The following is a 22,615-nucleotide window of genomic DNA, read 5'->3' on the forward strand; positions in this document are numbered from 1 at the left end:
CCTACTCACCAACCCTCACTGTGGCACGTGCGTAGCCTGCAGTTGGTGGAACAGGAACAGTGCACAGCCGGCAGAAAAGGAACAGTACACAGCCGGCCTTGTCACTATTAGCCGCTGCCTACCCACCAACCAGCATGGCACGTGCGTAGCCCACTGTTGGTAAAACAGGAATACTATACAGCCGGCTGTACCTGCTTGGAAACCTACATTCGGCTATAAATACTCCTCCAACACCTTGGAACGGTATATTATCATCTTATCATATCACATCTTATACCTGATATCTGCTCTAGTCATTCTCTTAATATACATTTATATTCAAGAGCAATCTAGTATGATTCTCACGCCGGAGGGTGGTCACAAGGAGGTACCCCCCCCCCTTCTCAGTGACGAGCTCACGGTGTCTATTTTGCAGGTCATCAGAAGAACCATCTTTGCCGGACTTAACCCTCGTGGGAAACATATATTTAACCCCCAGATTATCCGTAATCTGCCCGGGGTCGATTAGTGTTTCTTCAGGTTCAATGTCATGTTTTTAGTCGTCGAATAAATCATTATAAAATGATTTGGATTTCCAACCAACCACTTTAGTGAATTCACTACATCCGAATTCACAGTCTTTTCTTAGTAGAACTTTTAGATAATTTGTTTTTGATTGCAACATTTAACGGTCGTCGTTTTATCAAAAGAGCATAACTTTTTAACGTAACACACGATGAAATGAAAATCTGGGTGAGCTCAGATTTAAATTGACAACCTTACACAAGGCTAGCTTAAACCCTACATGCCATAAACTAGTAATCTTGTTTTTTAGTTAAATACAAGTAAATACCTATAATAAAAATAAAATTAAAAGAAATAATTAGTTTTAAGAGTACAAATTTAACTTGCCTCCTATCAAATTTACTTTCAAGACTCAAAAATTCAAAATTAGCATGGATTTAATCTGTATTTATATTTGACTTTTGAAATTTGACCATTGTTTTTATATCCTGTTTCACAATTACAGATCAACAGAAAGGAATCAACGGCCAAGAGTTTTATATTTTATGCACAATTTAATGGCTATTAAAGTTGCTAACGCCATGGACTAGGTTCATAACGTTACCATAAAGAATCAAGCATATACCGACCAGGAGTCTCTGCCGTAACGTTGATGTACAAGCGCGCAAGTTAATATTTAGTTATGAATGGAAATTGCAAATTTCGCTCTCAATATTCTACAAGTCTCTTTAACATTGACATGCATAATCATTAACATGTCCGTTTAATATTGTATTTCCAGTAAGATAATATAATATTATTTTGACTATTACAACATGATATTTAGCACCATAATTAAAAAGGATGGGATTAAAGCTTAATATCGTGAATAATGAACACTATACCTCAAATATCTTGAAGTGTATTCAGAATATGCTGTAGTTCATCTACAACGTTTTTCATATCCATCCGATGATGTGGAGAATCCATAGAGCATGATACTCCAATCTTGATTGTTGAAGCCAAACATTCCTTTATTTTCTCTACATTTACTTCTTTACTTTTCGTAACGCTTTCATTCTCTTGATAAGTGTTTACAATTTTAGCATCAATAACATTTGTTACATGGTCCGGCAAGGCCATTGAAGCAAATTGATGAAGGTTAATGTCTTCGTTAAATATATCATCAGTCGGTTTTTTTCCCTGTCATCACCTCGAGTAATAAAATTCCAAAACTATAGACGTCCCCACTACTTGTTATCTCAGTTCCGAGACCATACTCTGCAAATTATAAGCAATTACTTTTAAAAGGTAGCAATACAAGTAATATCAATGTGTATGAGTACAAGAGCTTTACCAGGAGCGACATAACCAATTGTTCCTCCAATCATGGTTGAGCTGTTTTGGTATGAAGTTGTTCCTAGAAAGCGAGCTGAGCCAAAGTCCCCTATATGAGCTACCATGTCATCATCAAGTAGAATGTTGCTAGGCTTCAAGTCACCATGAACAACTGTTGGCATGCAATGATTGTGAATATAATCAAGTGCACATGCTACATCCATAAGAATATTTGTTATTTGGAGAAGATATAGTCTCGATTTACGTTCACCTGAGTGCAACCAATCATGTAAACTCCCATTGGGCATGAACTCGTATACTAAAGCTTTGAAAGCATTTCCTTGAAAGTCAACACTTGAACATGAAGTTATTACCCTCAACACATTCCTGTGTCGAATGTTGCGCCAAACTTCACACTCCCTCATAAAACTTCTTTGAGCTCCTTGCTTTTCAAGATGCAGAACTTTGATTGCAACAAATCTATCATCATCTTCATTAAGGCTTCCTTTGTAAACGGAGCTAAAACCACCGGTTCCAATCAAATTGGCTTCGGAGAACCCATTTGTAGCCTTGAAAAGCTCTTTGTAGGAAACCTTTAAGAACTGATTGCTCTCTGATGATTGAGATAGTTGTCTCTTGCTTTTCTTCTTACACCAAACATATGATAAACATATCATGGTCAAAAGGGAGGATACAACTAAAATGACTATTATAAACAAAGGGAACCTTTTTGTTTGTTTTTTAATCTCCTTACATCTTGGTAACCCTAATTCAGCAGAGCCACCACAAAGCCTCTTATTCCCAAAAACAGAGAATACATTTTCATTTGAGAACACTCCAAGCATTGGTACTTCACCCTCAAAATCATTATATGACAAGTTTAAACTTTTTAACTTCAACTGTTCCAAAAATTTAGGAATTTGTCCTGATAGATTATTATAAGAAATATCAAGGACTAATAGTCCTTTCAAGGAACTTAATGATGAAGGCATCATACCTTGAAATAAGTTTCCTTTAAGAACCAATCTTGTGAGGCTACCACAATCACCAAGGCTTCTAGGAATGTATCCTGATAAATTGTTGTATGATAAATCCAAATTAGTCAGCATCTTAAGGTATCCAACCTCTCTTGGAAGTGAACCAAACAAGTTGTTTTGAGAAAGATTTAAAGTTTTGGATAAAGATGAAAGTTGAAGAAGTTTTGCAGGTATTTTGCCATTAAGGCGATTGTCATCAAGGTATAACTCTAACAAACAACGGCAATTTCCAAGGCTTGATGGAATAACCCCTTCCAACTTGTTTGAAGATAAAGAAAGCGTGAGCAACGATGATAAGTTCCCTATAGCATCAGGAATTCTTCCTACAAGTTGGTTTTTGTCTAACCTAACAACTTGTAGGTTTTCAAGGTTACCAATGGTCGAGGGGATGTTTCCCGTGAAAAGATTATTTGCTAAATCTAAGCTACTCAAGCCAACTAGATTTCCGATTGATATAGGGAGGTTTCCATGTAGTTGATTTTGTGCTAATGATAAGTAATGGAGTTGATCAGAAAGATTGCCTATAGATCCGGGGAGCACTCCTTGAAAATTGGAAATAGAAATATCTAAAATCTCTAATTTGGTGCAATTTTTCAAAGAATTGATAAACTCCATTTCATCAGCATCTTTGCTTCCAAAGTTGTTCAAACCTATGCTTATAAAATACATATCTCTTAGCTTTGAAAAGTCGATTTTTAACTTCCCACTAAAATTGTTCACATTCATTTGGAGATTGCTTAATCTTGAACAATTAGAAATGGATGGTGGAAGAGGTCCGGTTAGTTGGTTACCCCATAACCAAAGGGAAACAAGTTGTGGGAACATTGCACCAAAGGCTAAAGGAAGACTACCGGTTAGTTGATTATTGGTCATGTGAATATGAGTTAGGAGTCAAAGGTTATAAAGGGGAGCGATAGTTCCGGATAAATTAGAACGACTACAAACAATTTGTTCTAAATTTTTCCAACGGCTTAAGGTGTATGGAATGCTTCCACCCAAAAGATTTCCAAAAGTACCAAATATTTTCATTGATGTGATATTTCCTAAGGAAGGTGGGATTCCACCGGTTAGCATACTATATTGAAGGAAAAGAAAAGAAAGTTTGGAGAGGAAACTCATCTCCTTAGGTATGCTTCAAACTAACTCGTTACTTGCAAGACCAACATGTACAAGGTTAAAACAACTAGATATGTTAGTTGGAATGACCCCGTTGAATTTATTCTCGTTCAAATAAAGAGCACGTAGCCTGGATAGACGACCAAGCTCAATAGGGATGGCTCCTTGAAAACTGTTATTCGAAAGATAAATAATATCGAGGAAGCTAAGGTTCCCTACATGAGGAGACAGCGAGCCTTCTAAACCTTGCGAGGCCAGTCGCAAAACAGTCACCCTTCTATTTCGCTTCCCACATGTAACACCGGTCCAGTCACAGAAATGAAGCGAACCATTCCATGAGGCTAGAGCTCCATATGGATCTTTAGTGATCATCGACTTAATCTTCAACAAAGCGTGAAGATCTGTCTCATTTCCGCCGTAGGAAGATGAGATAGTGGTGAGAACTAGAAATATAAGAACATAAAAGAGGAAATGAGTAGCAGAGAGAGATGATTTGCACTTGGAGTTCATTTTTTTAAATAAACTTAAAGATCACAAGGATAATCGTCGACCCTTTTATGCATTGAGTGATTAAATGCTGGACGGCCTGATATTTTCCGGTCGTCGTCAGATGAATTATTGAATTTAATTCCATTAATGTCTTCCTTATCACCTAGACCTAAAACATTGATTATAGACGTCACTCTCAAACTCAAAAATATCTTGAAAAATATTATTTGTTTATAATGTGTTATTTCAAAAGGGATAATTACTTTAAAATTGTTGACCATTCGCCTTGAGTGAGTGGTAAAGGTTTAGCCTTTTAAGAGTAAAGGCTAGGGTTCAAAATCTAGTATTGGAGTAGATTATTTTTTAGATTAGTTTAGAAGCAGGAATTGGTGTTAGATGAGTGTGTATAACCGTTATTCCATTAAAAAGAACTTTAAAATTGTCAATGATGTCTAGCTTAAATGGTTGAGATGAGGTACTGAAAAACTTTATTTACAAAAAGAAATGTCTTGGGTTCAAGTTACATATATGAAAATACCCATGAGGTTTTCTTAGATATGTTTTCTCTGAAGGGTGTTCTCCGAGTCAGGAGTGATGGGGCAAACTGATGTACGAGTTTCCTTTTAGAGGCCTGAAGATATAACACCCTATGGTTTCACACTCAGAAAATGAAGATGATCGGGTAAACTAGTGACCCGTCAGTAATTCAAATGACCTTTAAAAAAACTTTAAAATCGGAGACAACACTATTAATGGCCAAAACATTTTAAAGTGGAAAATTCTCAAAATGTCCCTTTAATAGAAATAGATTCCCTATTTGTCCCCTGTAATTTTAGTTTCCAAAATTGTCTCCCCAATCTATTGCGTCGTCGGCGACCTGTTTGATATTTCTAGCGACATGTTAGCAAACCAATCAAAAAAAGACGTGTGATCGTAATTAGTCATCGGCAATGTGTTATCTAGGCTATCCCGTCATCGACGATATGTTATCCCCAACCTATCACGTCCCCCACTATGTTAGTGGTAGACCACGTCGTCTTCGCTTTATGTTAGTAGATCATGTATTCTTCACCTTATGTTGGTAGTAGATCTATTATTAACATAAGGCATAAGGCCAGGACGTACAACGTAAGTATTGATTTAATATCATTAAGTTACACCTTAATTGGGAAAGAATGTTGTGAAAATAAATCTTACATGCACATTTCTTAGGTGTTTAACTAAGTCATTTGAATTTTACATTATTAAGCATATATATTTTTATACTTAGAGTAATTTTCGCATACATATTTTTATGTGTTCATCAAGTTTAGAACATCAGTTCAGATTGAAAACTTTAGCTCCTAGCTATATATATATTCATGTTAAGAAAATCATTTAGCTTGAACAGCATGTTTAATTAAGTTGAGCTTTTGTTGAAGCTGATCAACTGAAGAACTTCAATTTCAGACATTAGCCAGTTAATACAACCATATACATCTAATTACAATAACAACTATAATCCATCAGTCAAAGTTAAGCTTTAAAAAGATTAAGGTTCAGTATGTACATGAAATTAAATAAAATAGTTGATAACATGATTACAATAATAAATATAATTATTGCAAAGAAAAAGCATATAGTCAGTTTTTTCTTGCAAATCCTAAAAATTGAGTTGATATACATTATTATTTTATGTATTTGCTTAACTTTTACTTTTTTAAATTATAAATAACAAAATTTCCCGGAGACAATTATAACCAATTAGTATTTTTTTTTTCAATTAATCTTCAAGTTTAATCAGACCTTATAATTTAGCAACCAGAACTCACAAGAACCTATAGTACATACAAATAAACTGAAATATGCAAAAGCAAAAAATAAATAAATAAGTGTGGTATATATGCAGATTCTCAGTAGCACCCTAAGCAAGAAACTCAACAAGATCCGGACCTAAGGAACTAAACAAGGTGTTTTACGGGTTAACATTATATATACATAAATCGACCTTATCATATTTTAATGATTACTTGCGTTGCCGGGATTTTTAACCAACCAAATTTTGTCACGCATCATAAAATCAGCTTCTAACTCGGTCAAGTGAACATTTTTGGTCATTTTCCCTCGTCGAGTTCTCCATGTCAACTCAGCTTCTAACTCGGTCATCTTCTCCGTATTTTCCTCCAACACCCTAATTAAAATTAAACCTAAGAAAAAAATAGGATTTTTGACTTGTTACCTTTTCAAATTCTACATAATAAACCAATGGCTTTTATCACCCCTTACCCCATAAATTTTGGAGGTCCATCAATAACAAGTCATGGTAAAATCATCACTTTCTTTTTTGAGACATTAATCTTAATTCCATTTGATCAAAACCACATCACCAAATTTAATTTCCTGGCCACAGCAGCTAATGTAGATCAACATTTAATCAAATTCTACATATTTTTGTAATGGGAAACAAAAACTCTGGCCCTCCAAAAGTCGGTTTCTTCCAATCAATCACAGGAGGAGGTGCCCGGAAAACCCGCCCACGTCAAAGCACGAAAAAGAGCCGAAAAAGCAAGTCCAAAGGCTCCGAAGCACCACCCGAAGCCGGCAATCCAAATGTTCTCACAATTTTACAAACAAAAACTGGGAACATAAAGGAATTTTATGCGTTGGGACGAGAATTGGGTCACGGGCAGTTTGGGACGACGGTTTTATGTGTCGAAAAGAGTACTGGAGACGAGTACGCGTGTAAAATGATCCCGAAAAGAAGGTTGGTGTTGCAAGAGGAGATAGAAGATGTACGTAGTGAAATTCAAATAATGCACCATATGGCGGGACACCCGAATGTGATATCGATCGTGGGTGCTTACGAAGATGCGGTTTCGGTTTATGTGGTTATGGAACTTTGTGCTGGTGGGGAGTTGTTTGATCGGATTATTGAACGTGGGCATTATACTGAGAAGAAAGCTGCTGATCTTTCGCGGGTTATTGTTGGGGTGGTGGAAGCTTGTCATAGTTTAGGAGTTATGCATAGAGACTTGAAGCCCGAAAATTTTCTTTTTGTTAATGAGCAAGAGGATTCGCCGCTTAAATCGATCGATTTTGGGTTGTCTGCGTTTTTTAAACCAGGTTTGTCTTTATCTCACTCTTCCTGTCCCCTACTAGTTTTGGTTTATGTTTTTTCAAAAGCTGTTTTTTCGGTTCGGTTTCTGTTTTGCTATCGACCAAGAATCAGCGCCGAAAAAATCGATTTTAAGTAATTGATAAGAAGCTAAACAAAAGGCGTAGCCCAAAATTTTTTGAAGTAAATGTGTAATAATCAATTTGTTATTAACTAGAAAAAATTAGGCCTAAAGTCTTGGGCACAATTTCATTATCTAAGGTTATTTTTTCGACTCATAATTTTCAAGCCCAAATAGGAATAGCGTAACCAAAAGGAAGCTACTATAAAAATGGAAAACTAAAACCAAAACGAACGATTTTAAAAAACTTAAAAACTGAATTTTCGTTATCGGTAATCCCAAAACAGACCCATGCACACTCCTAGTACGGTAGTTTTTTCTAAGAGTGAGACTTTACTTGGTACCTTTGTTTGTTTATATACAGGTGAAATCTTCTATGATACGATTGGGAGCGCGTATTACATGGCACCCGAGGTGCTACGAAAACATTATGATAACCTATGTGACATTTGGAGTGCTGGTGTGATCATATACATCTTACTAAGTGGTGTTCCACCTTTTTGGGATGGTGAGATTTTATTTATCCTATGAAACTTCTATAAATGGGATATGATTATATTGTTATATACTAAAATTAGCCTTTTGTGATTTGAATCAGAAACTGAAGAAGGGGTTTATGAACAGGTGTTGGAAGGTGAACTTGACCTTGAATCCGAGCCATGGCCACGTATATCTGAAAGCGCGAAAGATCTTATCAGAGGAATGCTTGTTAGAGATGTCTCAGAGAGAATGACAGCACAAGAAGTTCTAAGTGAGTTTAGTTGTTTTTTTTCATAACTATTTGATCACAAACTCGTATTTATATCATGTTTCATGTCCTAGACCACCCTTGGATTGTGGCTGATGGTGTGGCACCAGATAACCCTATTGATTCTGCTGTATTGTCACGCTTGAAGCAATTCTCCGCCATGAACAAGATCAAGAAGATAGCCATAAATGTACGTTGTATACAAATAACACTTAATGCTCAATTTTTCTTAGGGATAACTCTCAACAAAAAGTTAGTCACTCAAATTTTATAGGGTGTTCCAATTCTATGTAATTTTTCTACAAATGTTTTTCTTTAGTGAGTGATTTTTTCTTCAAGTTAATTGGAAACAAATATCACTTATTAGCAACTAAGAATCATTTATGCTTCATCTTTCTAATTTATATTTTTGAAAAAAATGCTTACTAAAAAATTACATAGTATTGGAACATCTAATGAAAGTTGAGTGACTTAAGTAGAACACTCAGGAAACTTGGTTACTATTTTGTGAAGTTTCGTTTATTTATTTGTATTCATAAGTTATACTTCCTCCGTCCCATTATAAGTGTCCATGTCTGAAAAACACAAAGTTTAAAGTGGATTGAATTATTACTTTTTTTTCTTACCAAAAGACAATAATGTCCTTGAAAAGTGGGTCCATCAATATTGTTTGGAGTATTAATGTTAGTTGTGTGTGTTTAAGGGTAAACTTGGCAATTGACTAATAAATTTAGAAAGTGGACACTACAAATAAAAAAGGAAATGTGGACACTTATAATGGGACGGAGGGAGTAAGTTATAACTTTTTAAACTGGTTTCAGGTTATTGCTATGAGTTTATCTGAGGAGGAAATTGCGGGCTTGAAAGAAATGTTCAAGATGATGGACACTGATGGAAGTAATCAAATCACATTAGAGGAGTTAAAAATTGGTTTGGAGAAAGTTGGTGCCAATATCAAAGATGCAGAAATGACAAGCTTAATGGAAGCGGTTTGCGATTTATTCTTTAAGCAAACACGCATAATTATTATCTTATTATTATACAATTATCCATTATAATTCATATATGCCAACATTTCAGGCGGATATTGACAATGATGGTACCATAGATTACGGTGAGTTTATAGCAGCAATGCTGCATTTAAACAAAGTCCAGAAAGAGGATCATTTGCTTGCCGCTTTCTCATATTTTGATAAAGATGGTAGTGGATACATCACTACAGAAGAACTTCATCAAGCGTGTGAGAAATTCGGCTTGGATGATAAAGCAATGAATGAAGTTATGGATGAAATCGATAAGGATAATGTAAATATTTTACTTGGACCGACATATGTTATGATCTATTCAATTTCAAGTAGCTTGATTAACCCGTTTTTGTTGGTTCAGGATGGAAGGATTGATTACAGTGAGTTTGTGGATATGATGGAAGAGAGTGAGTTCGGAAAGAACATCAAACCCGGAGGCTAAGTTATGGGAGTCTTTAATGTTGTCAAGATATGTATTTTTTTAATCTAATGTTAGGCTGATTTTCAATAACTTTGGTTCTTCAAGAACCTGGCTTGTGTTTTGACACTTGTTCTGTTGTAACTATTGAAATGATTTTGAGAGAAGAATATGAATGAAATTATTAGATAATATTAGAATATATATATCTTGTATAAACTTTGTTTTTGTTGAATTCCTTAAGTTATAGGAGTTTTTATTGTAAATCCGTTTATGTGGGTGTTTGGGATTGCTTATTTTCAACAACTTATGACTTATAAACTTTTTGAAAAGTAATAAGGTGTTTGGAATTGCTTATATTATGAGAGGAAAAGTTCCATAAGTTACACTTTTGTAACTTATTAACTTAATGAAAAGTTATAAGAAAGTAAAATAAGGAATCTCAAACACCCCCATATATACTACATCAATCCTCAATAGTTTGTGAGGTTGATTTACCAATACTCGACCTACAGCGTATCGACTGTTTAAAAGTCTTTTCTTGGGCATATCTTCATGTCGACTTCTTCTTCTCAAGATGGTCGCGGCGTGATATATACTCTAATACTCTTGCTTCGGACGTGACTATAGGAGCGTTACAATTAACTCATTAATACCATGGGTCAAGAGTGGCAAATGGACAAATCACGATCCCAAAGACAAAACCTAATGGATGCGCAAAGGCAACCTAGGAAATGGGCTACGGACAAAGTGAGTGAGTAATCACTCGATAATCAGTGTAACGGGTTAAGCCAGGGAAGTCGCAATGTTGGAACTAGTTGGTATGAAAGTTTTATTAAATCGCAATCTAAGGCCGCACGTGAATCAAATAAATCACTCCGGCCATGACACTTAGCGTATTTCTAAACGCTATTGAGCTGACTCGGTAAATATCAGATATTCAATTACTAATTTAGCCTTCACATACATTTGATAATTTTAAGTTTTAACAACCTTAAAGCACCCTAATTTGTTTTAAATATTACAAAATATATTAATTAATATATTCAATTTTAATGTAGAAAAATAAGTATGTGTCGGTTTTAAAGACGAATATCACCTCATATCATACACATCCTAAACTCGTAAAAGGAATTGTAACCAATTATTACCGTACCCGAATATCCATTCAAAAAATGTTGCAAGAAAACATTTACAATTTTTTTATTGTTTCATCATAATATAGATATATTTTCTTCATATATATTAAACACGTATATTATAAGAAGTTTACTCAACTACTCATTCATAAATTTAGTAATTCTTTAACGAGAAATTTGGCAAAACATGAAATGTATGAATGACACATGTGTGGTTAACCGGAACCTACTTAATTGGGAAGTAGTTCACTCCTCATGACTCTTGCCTCACATTATAATATTCGAACAACCAAAACAACAATCCGGTAATCGGATATGGCTCTCCGAGTTGTGTATGTTGTCGCGTTCATCTCAGCATCGTATGCTTTCTTCACGCTACTCCACCTTGCCCTCCAACCTGTCTTCTATTCCACCGATACATGACCAATCACATCAACCCACCGCACTTTTCTTCTCCAGCAGTGGTGACTCGGATGCTTCTATATTTTCTTAACATTTTGTTTTGATATTGATTGTCTCTGTTGCGCATTGAACACGTATAATTGTTACTATTATTTGTGTGTTTGTTTGTCAAATTGAGTTTGATGTTGCATATTTATTAGAATGAATTCATGAGGTTTTTGAGTTCATGTGGAGCCAATGGCAATGATTTTGAAACATTATTGTACTTGCAATATCTAACCATAACTGCAGGTTCAATTTCGGTATCCAGGTTACAAAATGATAAACTTGAGGGACCAATATTAACAAATAGATTATAGTTGGTTATCTTTTCTAATTAAAATATGTAATCTAATTGTATTAAAATAAAACTGATAAAATCTTACTAGCCAGTTAGATTAATCTATATAAATCAAGCCGAGTTATGTTAAATATTAGGGCTTGACGACGTGTAGATATTATTTTTAAACGGTGAAAGGGGATCGACACTAGCAATGAACTAGATAAAAAATACAGTTAATAAAAAATTACATGTTGGATTGTTGGCTAGCTCGTGCAATCAATAAAAAAAGATCTGTGTTAAGCAAGCTTTGTAAATTAAGAAATAGTGGTTCTCCAAGAACTACGATAGGACGTGGATCAACCATTACGAGAATGGAGTTCTTTATAATATAGAAAGAGTCACAGACCAATTCTACAGGCTTTCTCCCTTATCTACCAAACGAAAGAGATATGAACTCTATTAAGGCGATTAAGGGCTTGGCTTGTTCCTGTGTTCTCGGGTAAGAGGCGAAAAATGACAAAGTCCGTCATTCAATGGTGGGCGTATTGTTATAAAAGAAGGCGTCATCCTAAGAGTGGCAGTTTTTATAAGAGTCTCGCTTGGATGTTGAGAAGATCGATAGATCTAGTTAGGGTCCCCTTTAAACAAATAAATTTACTAATTGATGAGCACCATAAAGTGTATATTGAGTCCCATTTTTATTAGCACCTCTTGTAGTTTCACTTTTGTTGAAATTTTGTTAAGAAAAACTCTCCAATATAAATAGTGACATTTTTTCAACAATGTGCATGGTTCTCCTTATAAAACAAGCTTTTCATTTAAAAAAGTGAACATAAAACCAAACATTTGTAGGTAGATTTACCACCAAATTACAAACATATAGTGTTCCAATATCTAAAATAAAATATGATTTAATATAAAAGTTATTGGTTCTTAAACCTCCATGATTTAATATAAAAGTTATTGGTTCTTAAACCTCCACCCCTCATTTCACCACCACCCCTTATAAACCTATAACATGTTCTTTCAAACCTCTCATCACCTCCATTCTCCATTTAAATGCAATGCAAGTTCGTCAATTCCCAATCATGATTTTCCCTAATCTTTATTTCTTTAAACCCCAACAATTTCCATTTTTTGTAGGTTTATACCCGAAGATTTGACGGGTTATTTGAGAGTCGAAAAAAATGGATATACGAACAGGATTCATGACGGTTTTCGTTGTATCCAGAAGTGTTGTGATTCTTGCTCATCAAATTCATAAGCGTCTTCTATCCGATTTCATGAGAAAGATAGAATTTGAACTGGGTATTCGGTTTTATGACCAATTTCATTCACTTTATGATCATATACATATGTTCATTATTTTTTAAAAGGGAGGGTTCCTAGACAAGGTCATTTGTTCTTGACTTGCATGCATGATTATGACATGCTTTTATGGTTTTAATTATAATTGTTGAATCCACGGTCATCTTAGAGATTTCAGATGTCCCATACAAGTACAAAAAAGCAAGGTCATCTTAATCTTTTTGGAGACCTAAACCGCCTAATAAATTAGGGCCTTTTTTATATGAAAAAATGCTTTTGATCATGTGACTCCTATGTCTCTATGTGCATATATAATTAAAGACTACAAACCCTGTTGTTAAACAATCTTAAAACCATACATACCTACGTATCATTTTTTTACTTTCTAGATTTTAAGGCACAAAAGAAGTGTGGGCCTAAAGCCATAACAATAAACAAAATCCTACCGTGGGCTTAAGTTAATTCAAGCTCTGAATAAATAGTTGCCCATATATGTTATAAAACGATTGAGTTTAAGTTGGTTAAATAGTTATAGAAATAGGATTAAGTTACTTATAATTTAAATAATGGTCTAATCTCTTAGTGTTTTTTTTTAATTAAATAATGGTCTAATCTTTTAGTGTTTTTTTAATAATACCCCCCCCAACCCAACCCAACCCAACGAGGCAGGCCCTAGACGGTGGCTAAGTCTTGTGTCCCTCCCAGACGGCCCTGGTTGAATCAAGCAAAAATATAAGTTAAATTATTTAAATGTATCAAAAGTCTTATATGTGCATGCATTATAGGTCCATCCAAGAGCCAAACAAAGAAGAAAGTGAGATTTTTTGATGAAGAATTATTGGACGGAAAAAAAGTAGACTCGGTGAAGTTGACGTCAAACGTGGTGGTTTCCACCATGGAGCGTGGCGGCGACAATAAGAAATGCAGGAAGACGATGCCTCTCAACTGGCAGGTTATGTATAAAGGGATCATAAACTACAGGAATTCAATTTATATTCAGTAAAATGTTTTATCGTTAAAGAAGGTGGTGGTTTTTGTGGTGGAATATCAATGACAGGGAAAATTGTATATTTATTTTATTATATGGTGGTGTGTTTTCTATTTTAAATGAGTGTATGTATTAAACATTGTGTTTTGATGTTGTAAATACATTTAAATTTAAAAGAAAAGAAAACCAATTATTATTTTACTTTGGAAAATACTTATAGGCTTATGTAATTTTAACCCATAAATCTCAGCCCACTGCTACTTGCAACACAAGATCGTTAGAGAAAATGCAAGTGCAACAAAACATATGGGGTCGCAAAAGTTATAAAACCAAGTAAACATTACAGATATAACAATGGAAAAAGTTCATGAGAATATGGTTAAAGAAATACATATTGAGAATTCCTTAGGCGTTTACGAAGGGGTTGGTGATAATGTGATATTAGTATCATCAAGCTATTTTGAGGAATCGCATTTAACTTGAACATCAACATATAAATTATGATAACGGTTGGGTTTCAACGGTGGTTCGGAACGAAAACGGTCAAATATTTTTAAACCCGTTTTAGTTAATTATTTCGTTTCGATAAACATTAATCAATATTAATATATAAATATATAAACGAACTATAAAACGCAGCGGATTAATAAACGATTTAAACGAACCAAAACCGAAACCCAAAACCCGGATCCGATTACAACGTTACACGAGTAGGATTAAACAAATAACAAACAACCATAGATCCAGTTAAGTTATTGTACCTCGGTTATCGAAACCGGGAAGACACCGAGGGCTTAACGAACTAAGCTAGATGGTGACACAATCAAACAACCAAGAATTCCGGTGGCTGCAGGTGGTCGTGGCTGGTGGCGGCACTCCGGTGAACGGCGATGGCGCGGCGGCAGTCGGCAATCCACGGCAGCAACGGAACAGCAGCAGCTGAGCGGTGGTGTTCCATGGTGGTGCAGATCCAGTAGCCGGTGGTGGCAGTAAACAACAGCAGCAACAGATCTGGCCGGAAAATACTGACGGCCGGAAAACCGGGTCACCGGAAAAACGAGCTACGGTTGTTAGCGGTGATGAGGAGCAACACCGGTGGCTGTAGTAGAGCGGTGATGATGGTTCCGGCGGCTAGGGACCAGCGACTGTGGCAGGGAGGCGGCGGCCGGAAATTGGCTGCCGGCGGCGGTGGTGATATATGGTGGCTGCTAGGGTTTTTCCTTTTTGAGTTAAGGTTATCTTTAATAATAATATCTTATACTTTATATAGTAATAATATTAGGGTTTAACAATTAAACCCCATTGGGCTTTAAGCCCAAATGTTAAACCAAAGCCTAATCCACCAACTTATCCACTTGATTGATTGTGTCGGTCCCAGTTAACGTTAACGTTTAAGTGGGTTTATATTTCGTTAACCCCGGTGTAACTCATACCGGGTCACATTCGGGTCGGTCCGCGTTGACTTGACCCGAACCGACCATTAAATCCAACAGTCTCCCACTTGGACGGATTTGGGTCAAGTATCACAACGCTAACAGCTAGAGGCGTTCTAGCTACACATAGCTGTCCCCAACCAAATATGACATTTTTAAATCCACAACCAAAGTATCTTGGAATACCTTATTGCAAGATAATGAATTTATAGTAATCGTTGTCATCTATCCTTTCTATATAAGACATCAATTGAACAATGAGACATGGATCAAATCAATCTCATATAGTGTTCAATTACTATAGTTCTCGATATAGAGTCAAAGTGGTCCAATCAAACACACATTTAGTTTGGGTGAGGCCTCACACTTTACCATTTTGAATCAACGATGGCGCCAATATGTCTAATTGTTACATTTTAATGTAAGAGTACAGAATCCCATCTTGACTACATACAACTCCCACTGAACTCCAGAATTCCCAATTAATGCCTTTATGGCTGGCAGTTACGCAACAGCGGTTGACATGATCAAAGAATATTCCTCGGTAAACGAAAGTTCTAATATGTATCTCAGGTCTAAGGATACTAAATGAGCATACTATTATCAAAACATCTTATGATCAAGATCCATGAAGATTATTTGATGCGAGTTACATCCAACATCATTCATAATGATGTCTGTGAGTTTGGAAGTCAACTGCTTGAGTCCAAAGTCAGAATAGTCTTAATTCAGAATCGTTCCCACGAGTCTAATCGACTACGGATAATTTAGAATACAATATTCATGGATTAAACGTATTAAAATGAACACAGTTGTATTATTCAACGTTTGCATTTAACCATTAAATCAAAAGTGAACAGAGAAGTACAACTGATTAAACGTTCATACATCCAAATACTAAATCAAAATAAAACACTAGCAAGTATAAGCCCGATAGCATCTGTATGCTTGTCCTGAGTCATCGGCTTAGTGAACGGGTCAGCTAGATTTTGATCTGTGTTTACTTTGCTTATTATGATGTCACCTTGTTCCAGTATTTCTAGTACATAGTGTAACTAAAAATGTGCTTGGCCATGTGATGATTACTGGGCTCTTTGGCTTGAGCAATAGCACATGTGTTATCACATATTACGTCGATCTTTTTCCTAAAATTGAAACCAGATCGAGGTTGGCTATGAATTTCTTCATCCAAGCAGATTATGAGTGAGAAACATCTCGGTCATTCTGGAAGCCAGCGTCAGTGTAACACCTTACACTGAGCTCCAGTTCCACTCCTCCAAACACGCATACGAGATGTCTGGTCTATGAAATTGCTTGCATATGCTTCGTCTCAATGTCCGTTTTCGGATATTGCGATTTGCTAATACGGTTCCTTTAGCAATGGAACAACTCCTATCTTGGAGTTGTCCATTGAGAAGCGTGTCATGACTTTGCTTATGTATGTACTTTGACTTAGCCCTAGAAGCCGCTTAGATCTATCTCGGTAGATCTTGATTCCCAGAATATAAGCAGCTTCATCAAGATCTTTCATTGCGAAACAAGATCTCAACCAGTGCTTAACATCCTTAAGCATAGGAATGTTGTTTCTAATGATCAGTATATCATCCACATACAAGATTTGGAATGATATAATGCTCCCACTAGCCTTTCTGTAAACACAGGGCTCATCTTCATTTTTTTATAAAATCAAACTCTTTGATTATTCTCATCAAAATGTAGATTCCAGCTACGAGATGCATGTTTGAAAATCCACTTGCTCCCTATTGCCCGACCTTCGGGGGGTAGCTCAATCAAGTTCCAGACTTGATTGCCATGAATAGATTGCATCTCGGCGTTCATGGCTTCACGCCTTTTCTCAGATTCTGGATCCAAGATTGCAGATTTGTAGTTAGTAGGTTGGTCGTTAGACTCGGCTACTAATAAGAGTTCGGGACCATCTAAATGCCATAGGTATTTAGAATTTGGTACGGAAGTCCTACTACTTTCGTGAACGCTCGTGTTCGTGTCTAATGTATTAGCAACAACAACTTATTGATCAGACGCTCCAACTTCCTCAGCGGTTGATTGTGGTTCTTGAATTTCTTCAAGATCGACAATGTTATCTCCAGTTCCTCGATCAAGAAATTCTTTCTCGGGGAAGTGGCATTTACTCTTGATAGAAATCATATTTGTATCAAGATGAAAGAAGTAATAACCGCTTTGGTAGTAGTATTTGACGAATGCGGGAGGCGGTTATAAGGGCGAAACTCCAAAAGGAGTGAGGTAAGTTAGTTCTACATATCATCGTTGGAACCATGTTTAGCAAAGTTCGATTCCTCCTCTCTCTCTCTCTCACGCCATTATGTTGGGGTGTGCCAGGTGGAGTGAGCTGTGAAACAATTCCACGCTCTTTTAGATGAGTGATGAACTCTGAGCTGAGATACTCTCCACCTCGATCTGATCTAAGTATCTTAATGGTTTTACCAAGTTGGTTTTCCACTTCGTTTTGAAACTCTTTGAACATTTCAAAAGTTTCATGCTTGTGTTTCATAAGATACATATAAGCATATCGACTATAATCGTCGATAAAAGAAACAAAGTATCTTTTATGGTTTCTAGACACGGTTCTGAAAGGTCCACATACATCAGTATGTATGAGTCCTAACAGATCTCTTTCTCATTCACTTTTATGAGTGAATGAGTCTTTGGCGAGTTTGCCAGCTAAGCAGGACTCATAATATCAAAAGAGTCTGGTCCTGTGGATTCAAGAATCCCTTCGGATTGGAGTCTTTTAACTCTTGCCTTGCTTATGTAGCCAAGTCAGCAATGCCATAGAAATGTATCATTGATGCTATATCTGATACGTTTTGAAAGATTATATATACGTTATTATTAGTTTGAACATCAATCTCATAAATACCATTTCGAGGTTTAGCCTCAAAATAAAAGATATCATTTAAGTAAGCAGAAATAGCCATGCCATTAAGAACATACTTAAATCCTTGTTCAAACAACAACGAAACTGAAATGATGTTTCCGGTCAAGCCAGGAGCATACAAACAATTATTCAAAGGAAAAACTAGACAATGGACAAGTAAAATGAAATACTCCAGTTGCCAAAACTGGTACTCTCTTCCAATCTCCAACGATGAGTTCCATACTGCCTTTATTCAGTTTCCTCCACTTCTCAGGCTCCTGCAAGACATTAACGATGTGGTAACCACATCCGGTATCAAATACCCATGTGTTGCTAGAGACAGTGAAAAGTTCAATAACATATATGGAAATACCTCGAGAAGAGCCTTCACCATTGGCTCTTTTCATCTTGATCTCAGCAAGGTATTCGGGACAGTTTCGCATCCAGTGTCCCATTTGGTTGCGTCGGTAGCATTGGCGCTCCTCAGGAGGTGGCGGTGGTATCTTTGGAACCCCTTTGTTAGCATTGGTGGCACGAGGGGCAGCAATGGTAACATTATTCTTGCCTTTACCCTTATAACCCCGGTTCTTGGGATTAGGCTTCTTGACACCAGCAGATCGGATCATAAGAACTTGATGGTACTTGAAGGAATGTTCATCTCAGCCGTCTTGAGCTTGTTGTGAAGCTCCGGCACTGTCTTCACCCAGCCATTCATGTTGAAATTCATTAAGAACTGGTCGTATGAGCTGGGAAGAGAGTTGAGGATGAAATCAGCTGTCATCTCATCAGGCAGGGGATAATCAAGTTTCTTGAGTTGATCGATGTGCCCCTTCATCTTAAGAACATGCGCACTGACGGGAGACCCTTCTGCCATCTTGCAACTAATGAGTTGTTTCATGGTGTCGAAACGTTCTTGACGGGCTTGTTTCTGGAACATGCCCTTGAGTTGCTCAAGCATCTCATAGGCACCAAAGTCTTCCAAGCCTTTAGCAAGCTTAGAAGTCATGGTGGCTAGCATAATGCAGGAGACATCAGTCGAGTCATCCTTATGCTTCTCAAGAACTTTTCGAGCAGCGGCGGTGTTGTTTTCAGGCTCGATTGGAACAGGTCCATCGAGAACATACAGGCGCTTTGCCATAGTGAGAACAAGTCTCAAGTTGCGGTGCCATTCGATGAAGTTGGTACCGTTCAGTTTATCCATCTCAAGGATAGTCTTAAGGGCGTAGGGTGAGTTTTCGTTTGACGACATCTGATTAATTAAGCAAAAGTAAATTTAATTAGTATTTTCGACGTTGTATTCCCAATATTAATGACCCAATAACATTAATGAAATAGGAGCATGAGAATCCGGCTTCCAGTTATTAAAGGCAGCTGTAGCACACAACATTAATAAGTGGTTAGGCAGACTGACAACGATTGCCAATTGTGAATAGAGCACAACTCTCGGTTATGAAGCCTATAGAGACAACGTTTGTCTGTATAGATACGTTTAGCCTCATCTTTGCCCACTTTAAGTCTCCAGACAACTTTAGCACGTAACAGGAGAGTAAAGTAATAGTTGTCCTAGTATAGGGACATGTGAAAGGGCCGAATGTGTCTACGAAACGCTTTCACCTTGATGGGATAGGCTAGAAAACAAGTGCAATGCTGCAGCTCCAAACACTCGAAATTTCGCAATATGCCTCAAGTGTGAATTGGCATAAACTATTGGTTTTAAATTGGGATTAATTTTAAAATTACCAAATATAGTAAAAGTCAAATTTTACTGTATTTATTATCGAGACGAATAGATGAACCATTTCATCTCTCAGGACACTTAGTTTTAAATAACATATTAAAAACTAAGTTTATCGTGATACGACTAACCAATTTTAAGTTAATAGAAATCTATTAAGTTATTAGTTTTGGAAATTAAAACGCTTTTAATTTGCAAAATATAATCGGTTAATAAAATGTTTATTTTCAAATTTATTTGGTATTAGGTCGGTGATATTATAATCATATTATAAACAATCCAAGCAACCACAATAGCAAATAATAATATGTAAATCCTTATGGCCAAAAAGTGATTGGTCTCGCTAGAGCCAATTAGGGAGACCGGTCTGGTCAAGGGGTGGACTTCTTCGTGCATCCCGTCATCTTGCTCGAACTCCCGCTAACTCCAAGAAATCCTTGAGCTCGTCCTCGGTTATATTCGCGTCTTCTTAATTACAAATTTATAAACTAACAATAATTTGCCCTATTACAAATTTGAACCATCTTTATGGCCAAAAGAAAACCGAAAAATAGGTAATAACCGTTTACAACTTTTGAACCATCCATATGGCCAAAAACAAGCTCAATAACCAAACACAACCAAACAAATATAGGTCGGGACCGGATTTACATATTCAAAATAAATAAAATTTCGGGTCGTTTTGACTTGGTCAAATAAAATAAACAAAATTTTGACCAAATCAAAATCACCTGAAAACAAATTTAGATCTATAAACTTTAAACGATTTAAAGTTTAAGATGTAGATCCGGTTTTAAACGAACCGGTATCGACTCGTACGTTGTAACCGCGGCTCTGATACCACTGTTGGGTTTCAACGGTGGTTCGGAACGAAAACGGTCAAATATTTTTAAACCCGTTTTAGTTAATTATTTCGTTTCGATAAATATTAATCAATATTAGTATATAAATATATAAACGAACTATAAAACGCAACGGATAAATAAACGATTTAAACGAACCAAAACCGAAACCCAAAACCCGGATCTGATTACAACGTTACACAAGTACGATTAAACAAATAACAAACAACCATAGATCTAGTTAAGTTATTGTGCCTCGGTTATCGAAACCGGGAAGACGCCGAGGGCTTAACGAACTAAGCTAGATGGTGACACAATCAAACAACCAAGAATTCTGGTGGCTACAGGTGGTCGCGGGTGGTGGCGGCACTCCGGTGAACGGCAGTGGCGCGGCGGCAGTCGGCAATCCACGGCAGCAACGGAACAGCAGCAGCGGAGCGGTGGTGTTCCGTGGTGGTGCAGATCCAGTAGCCGGTGATGGCAGTAAACAACAGCAGCAACAGATCTGGCCGGAAAATACTGACGGCCGGAAAACCGGGTCATCGGAAAAACGAGCTACGGCTGTTAGTGGTGATGAGGAGCAACACCGGTGGCTGTAGTAGAGCGGTGATGATGGTTCCGGCGGCTAGGGACCAGCAACTGTGGCAGGGAGGCGGCGGCCGGAGATCCGGTGGCCGGAAATTGGCTTCCGGCGGCGGTGGTGATATATGGTGGCTGCTAGGGTTTTTCCTTTTTGTGTAAAGGTTATCATTAATAATAATATCTTATACTTTATATAGTAATGATATTAGGGTTTAACAATTAAACCTCATTGGGCTTTAAGCCCAAATGTTAAACCAAAGCCTAATCCACCAACTTATCCTCTTGATTGATTGCGTCGGGCCCAGTTAATGTTTAAGTGAGTTTATATTTCGTTAACCCCGGTGTAACTCATACCGGGTCACATTCGGGTCGGTCCGCGTTGACTTGACCCGAACCGACCATTAAATCCAACAATAACCACTTATACAAGCGTGGAGATGTGGAATACACGTCCATTCAACATTATAATGACTTCGATACTAACTAACTTCTAAGTTTTATGTGGGGCGATGCCCCTAGACCAGGCATAGTTCCGGGTTCCAAGGTGGCACTGCCCTTTGGTGGGGCCCGGACAGCTCCCTGGCGGAAATTTTGGGGCTAGCGCCCCGTGGATCTAAAAAGCAACGCTGACTTAAAGATGCTTCATCGAAAAGGCTTCGGATCGGCAATGGCAAGGATGATCACTAAAAGTTGCATGGAATTATGGAAACTAGATACATTCTCCATACTTTAGACTAGTCTAAATTTCCTACTCTAATTTAATTACAGGAATCAGGATGATATAAGAGCTTTCTAACATAATTGATGGCCAAATCAATTCAGCTTTCTAATATGTACAATCTTATTTACAAAGTGGCACTAACCGTAAATTTTAAAAACCGGAGCATTGCAGATATAAAATCAGGCATCGACACTTAATTCTAAAAACAAGGTCAAATTAGAATCATGCTCCGATCCTAAATGTCTGAATTTAGAAACTGAAACCATAAAATGCAACAATGATATTCAAGTCCCGATCGATAGACAAACACGGACTAAACGGCTAACTCTCGTTTAATATTAATCAGAAAATATAACTCAAAAAACTTATTACAATATC

At 36.8% G+C, this 22,615-nt stretch overlaps 1 protein-coding gene and 1 pseudogene across 2 annotated transcripts; one reads left to right on the forward strand and one right to left on the reverse strand.

The window, feature by feature from the left end:
* Positions 1 to 1,269: 1,269 nt before the first annotated feature.
* On the reverse strand, positions 1,270 to 3,996 carry LOC143541167 (receptor kinase-like protein Xa21; annotated as a pseudogene). The gene is made up of 2 exons (XR_013136715.1): positions 1,841 to 3,996; positions 1,270 to 1,764 (listed from the first exon to the last, which is right to left on the reverse strand). The product of XR_013136715.1 is annotated as a receptor kinase-like protein Xa21 (transcript).
* A 2,500-nt stretch (positions 3,997 to 6,496) lies between these two features.
* Positions 6,497 to 10,123, forward strand: LOC143541142 (calcium-dependent protein kinase 20-like). The gene is made up of 7 exons (XM_077034037.1): positions 6,497 to 7,565; positions 8,043 to 8,186; positions 8,277 to 8,429; positions 8,501 to 8,616; positions 9,248 to 9,415; positions 9,507 to 9,731; positions 9,813 to 10,123. The coding sequence occupies exons 1-7, from the start codon at positions 6,899 to 6,901 to the stop codon at positions 9,891 to 9,893; spliced, it is 1,554 nt and encodes a 517-aa protein (XP_076890152.1). The 5' UTR covers positions 6,497 to 6,898; the 3' UTR covers positions 9,894 to 10,123.
* Positions 10,124 to 22,615: the final 12,492 nt, after the last annotated feature.

This window comes from Bidens hawaiensis, unplaced genomic scaffold, assembly GCF_021521415.1.
Source record: "Bidens hawaiensis isolate Kalapana, Puna unplaced genomic scaffold, B.hawaiensis_p1.1 tig00012472_1, whole genome shotgun sequence".
In the NCBI taxonomy this organism is placed as follows: Eukaryota; Viridiplantae; Streptophyta; class Magnoliopsida; order Asterales; family Asteraceae; genus Bidens; species Bidens hawaiensis.

Excerpts from the sequence above, each read along its gene's own strand:
- LOC143541142 (XM_077034037.1), top strand. The coding sequence starts at position 6,899 with ATGGGAAACAAAAACTCTGGCCCTCCAAAAGTCGGTTTCTTCCAATCA. Across the intron at positions 7,566-8,042 it reads GTCTGCGTTTTTTAAACCAG|GTGAAATCTTCTATGATACG; the intron begins GTTTGTCTTTAT and ends GTTTATATACAG. Across the intron at positions 8,430-8,500 it reads GACAGCACAAGAAGTTCTAA|ACCACCCTTGGATTGTGGCT; the intron begins GTGAGTTTAGTT and ends TTCATGTCCTAG.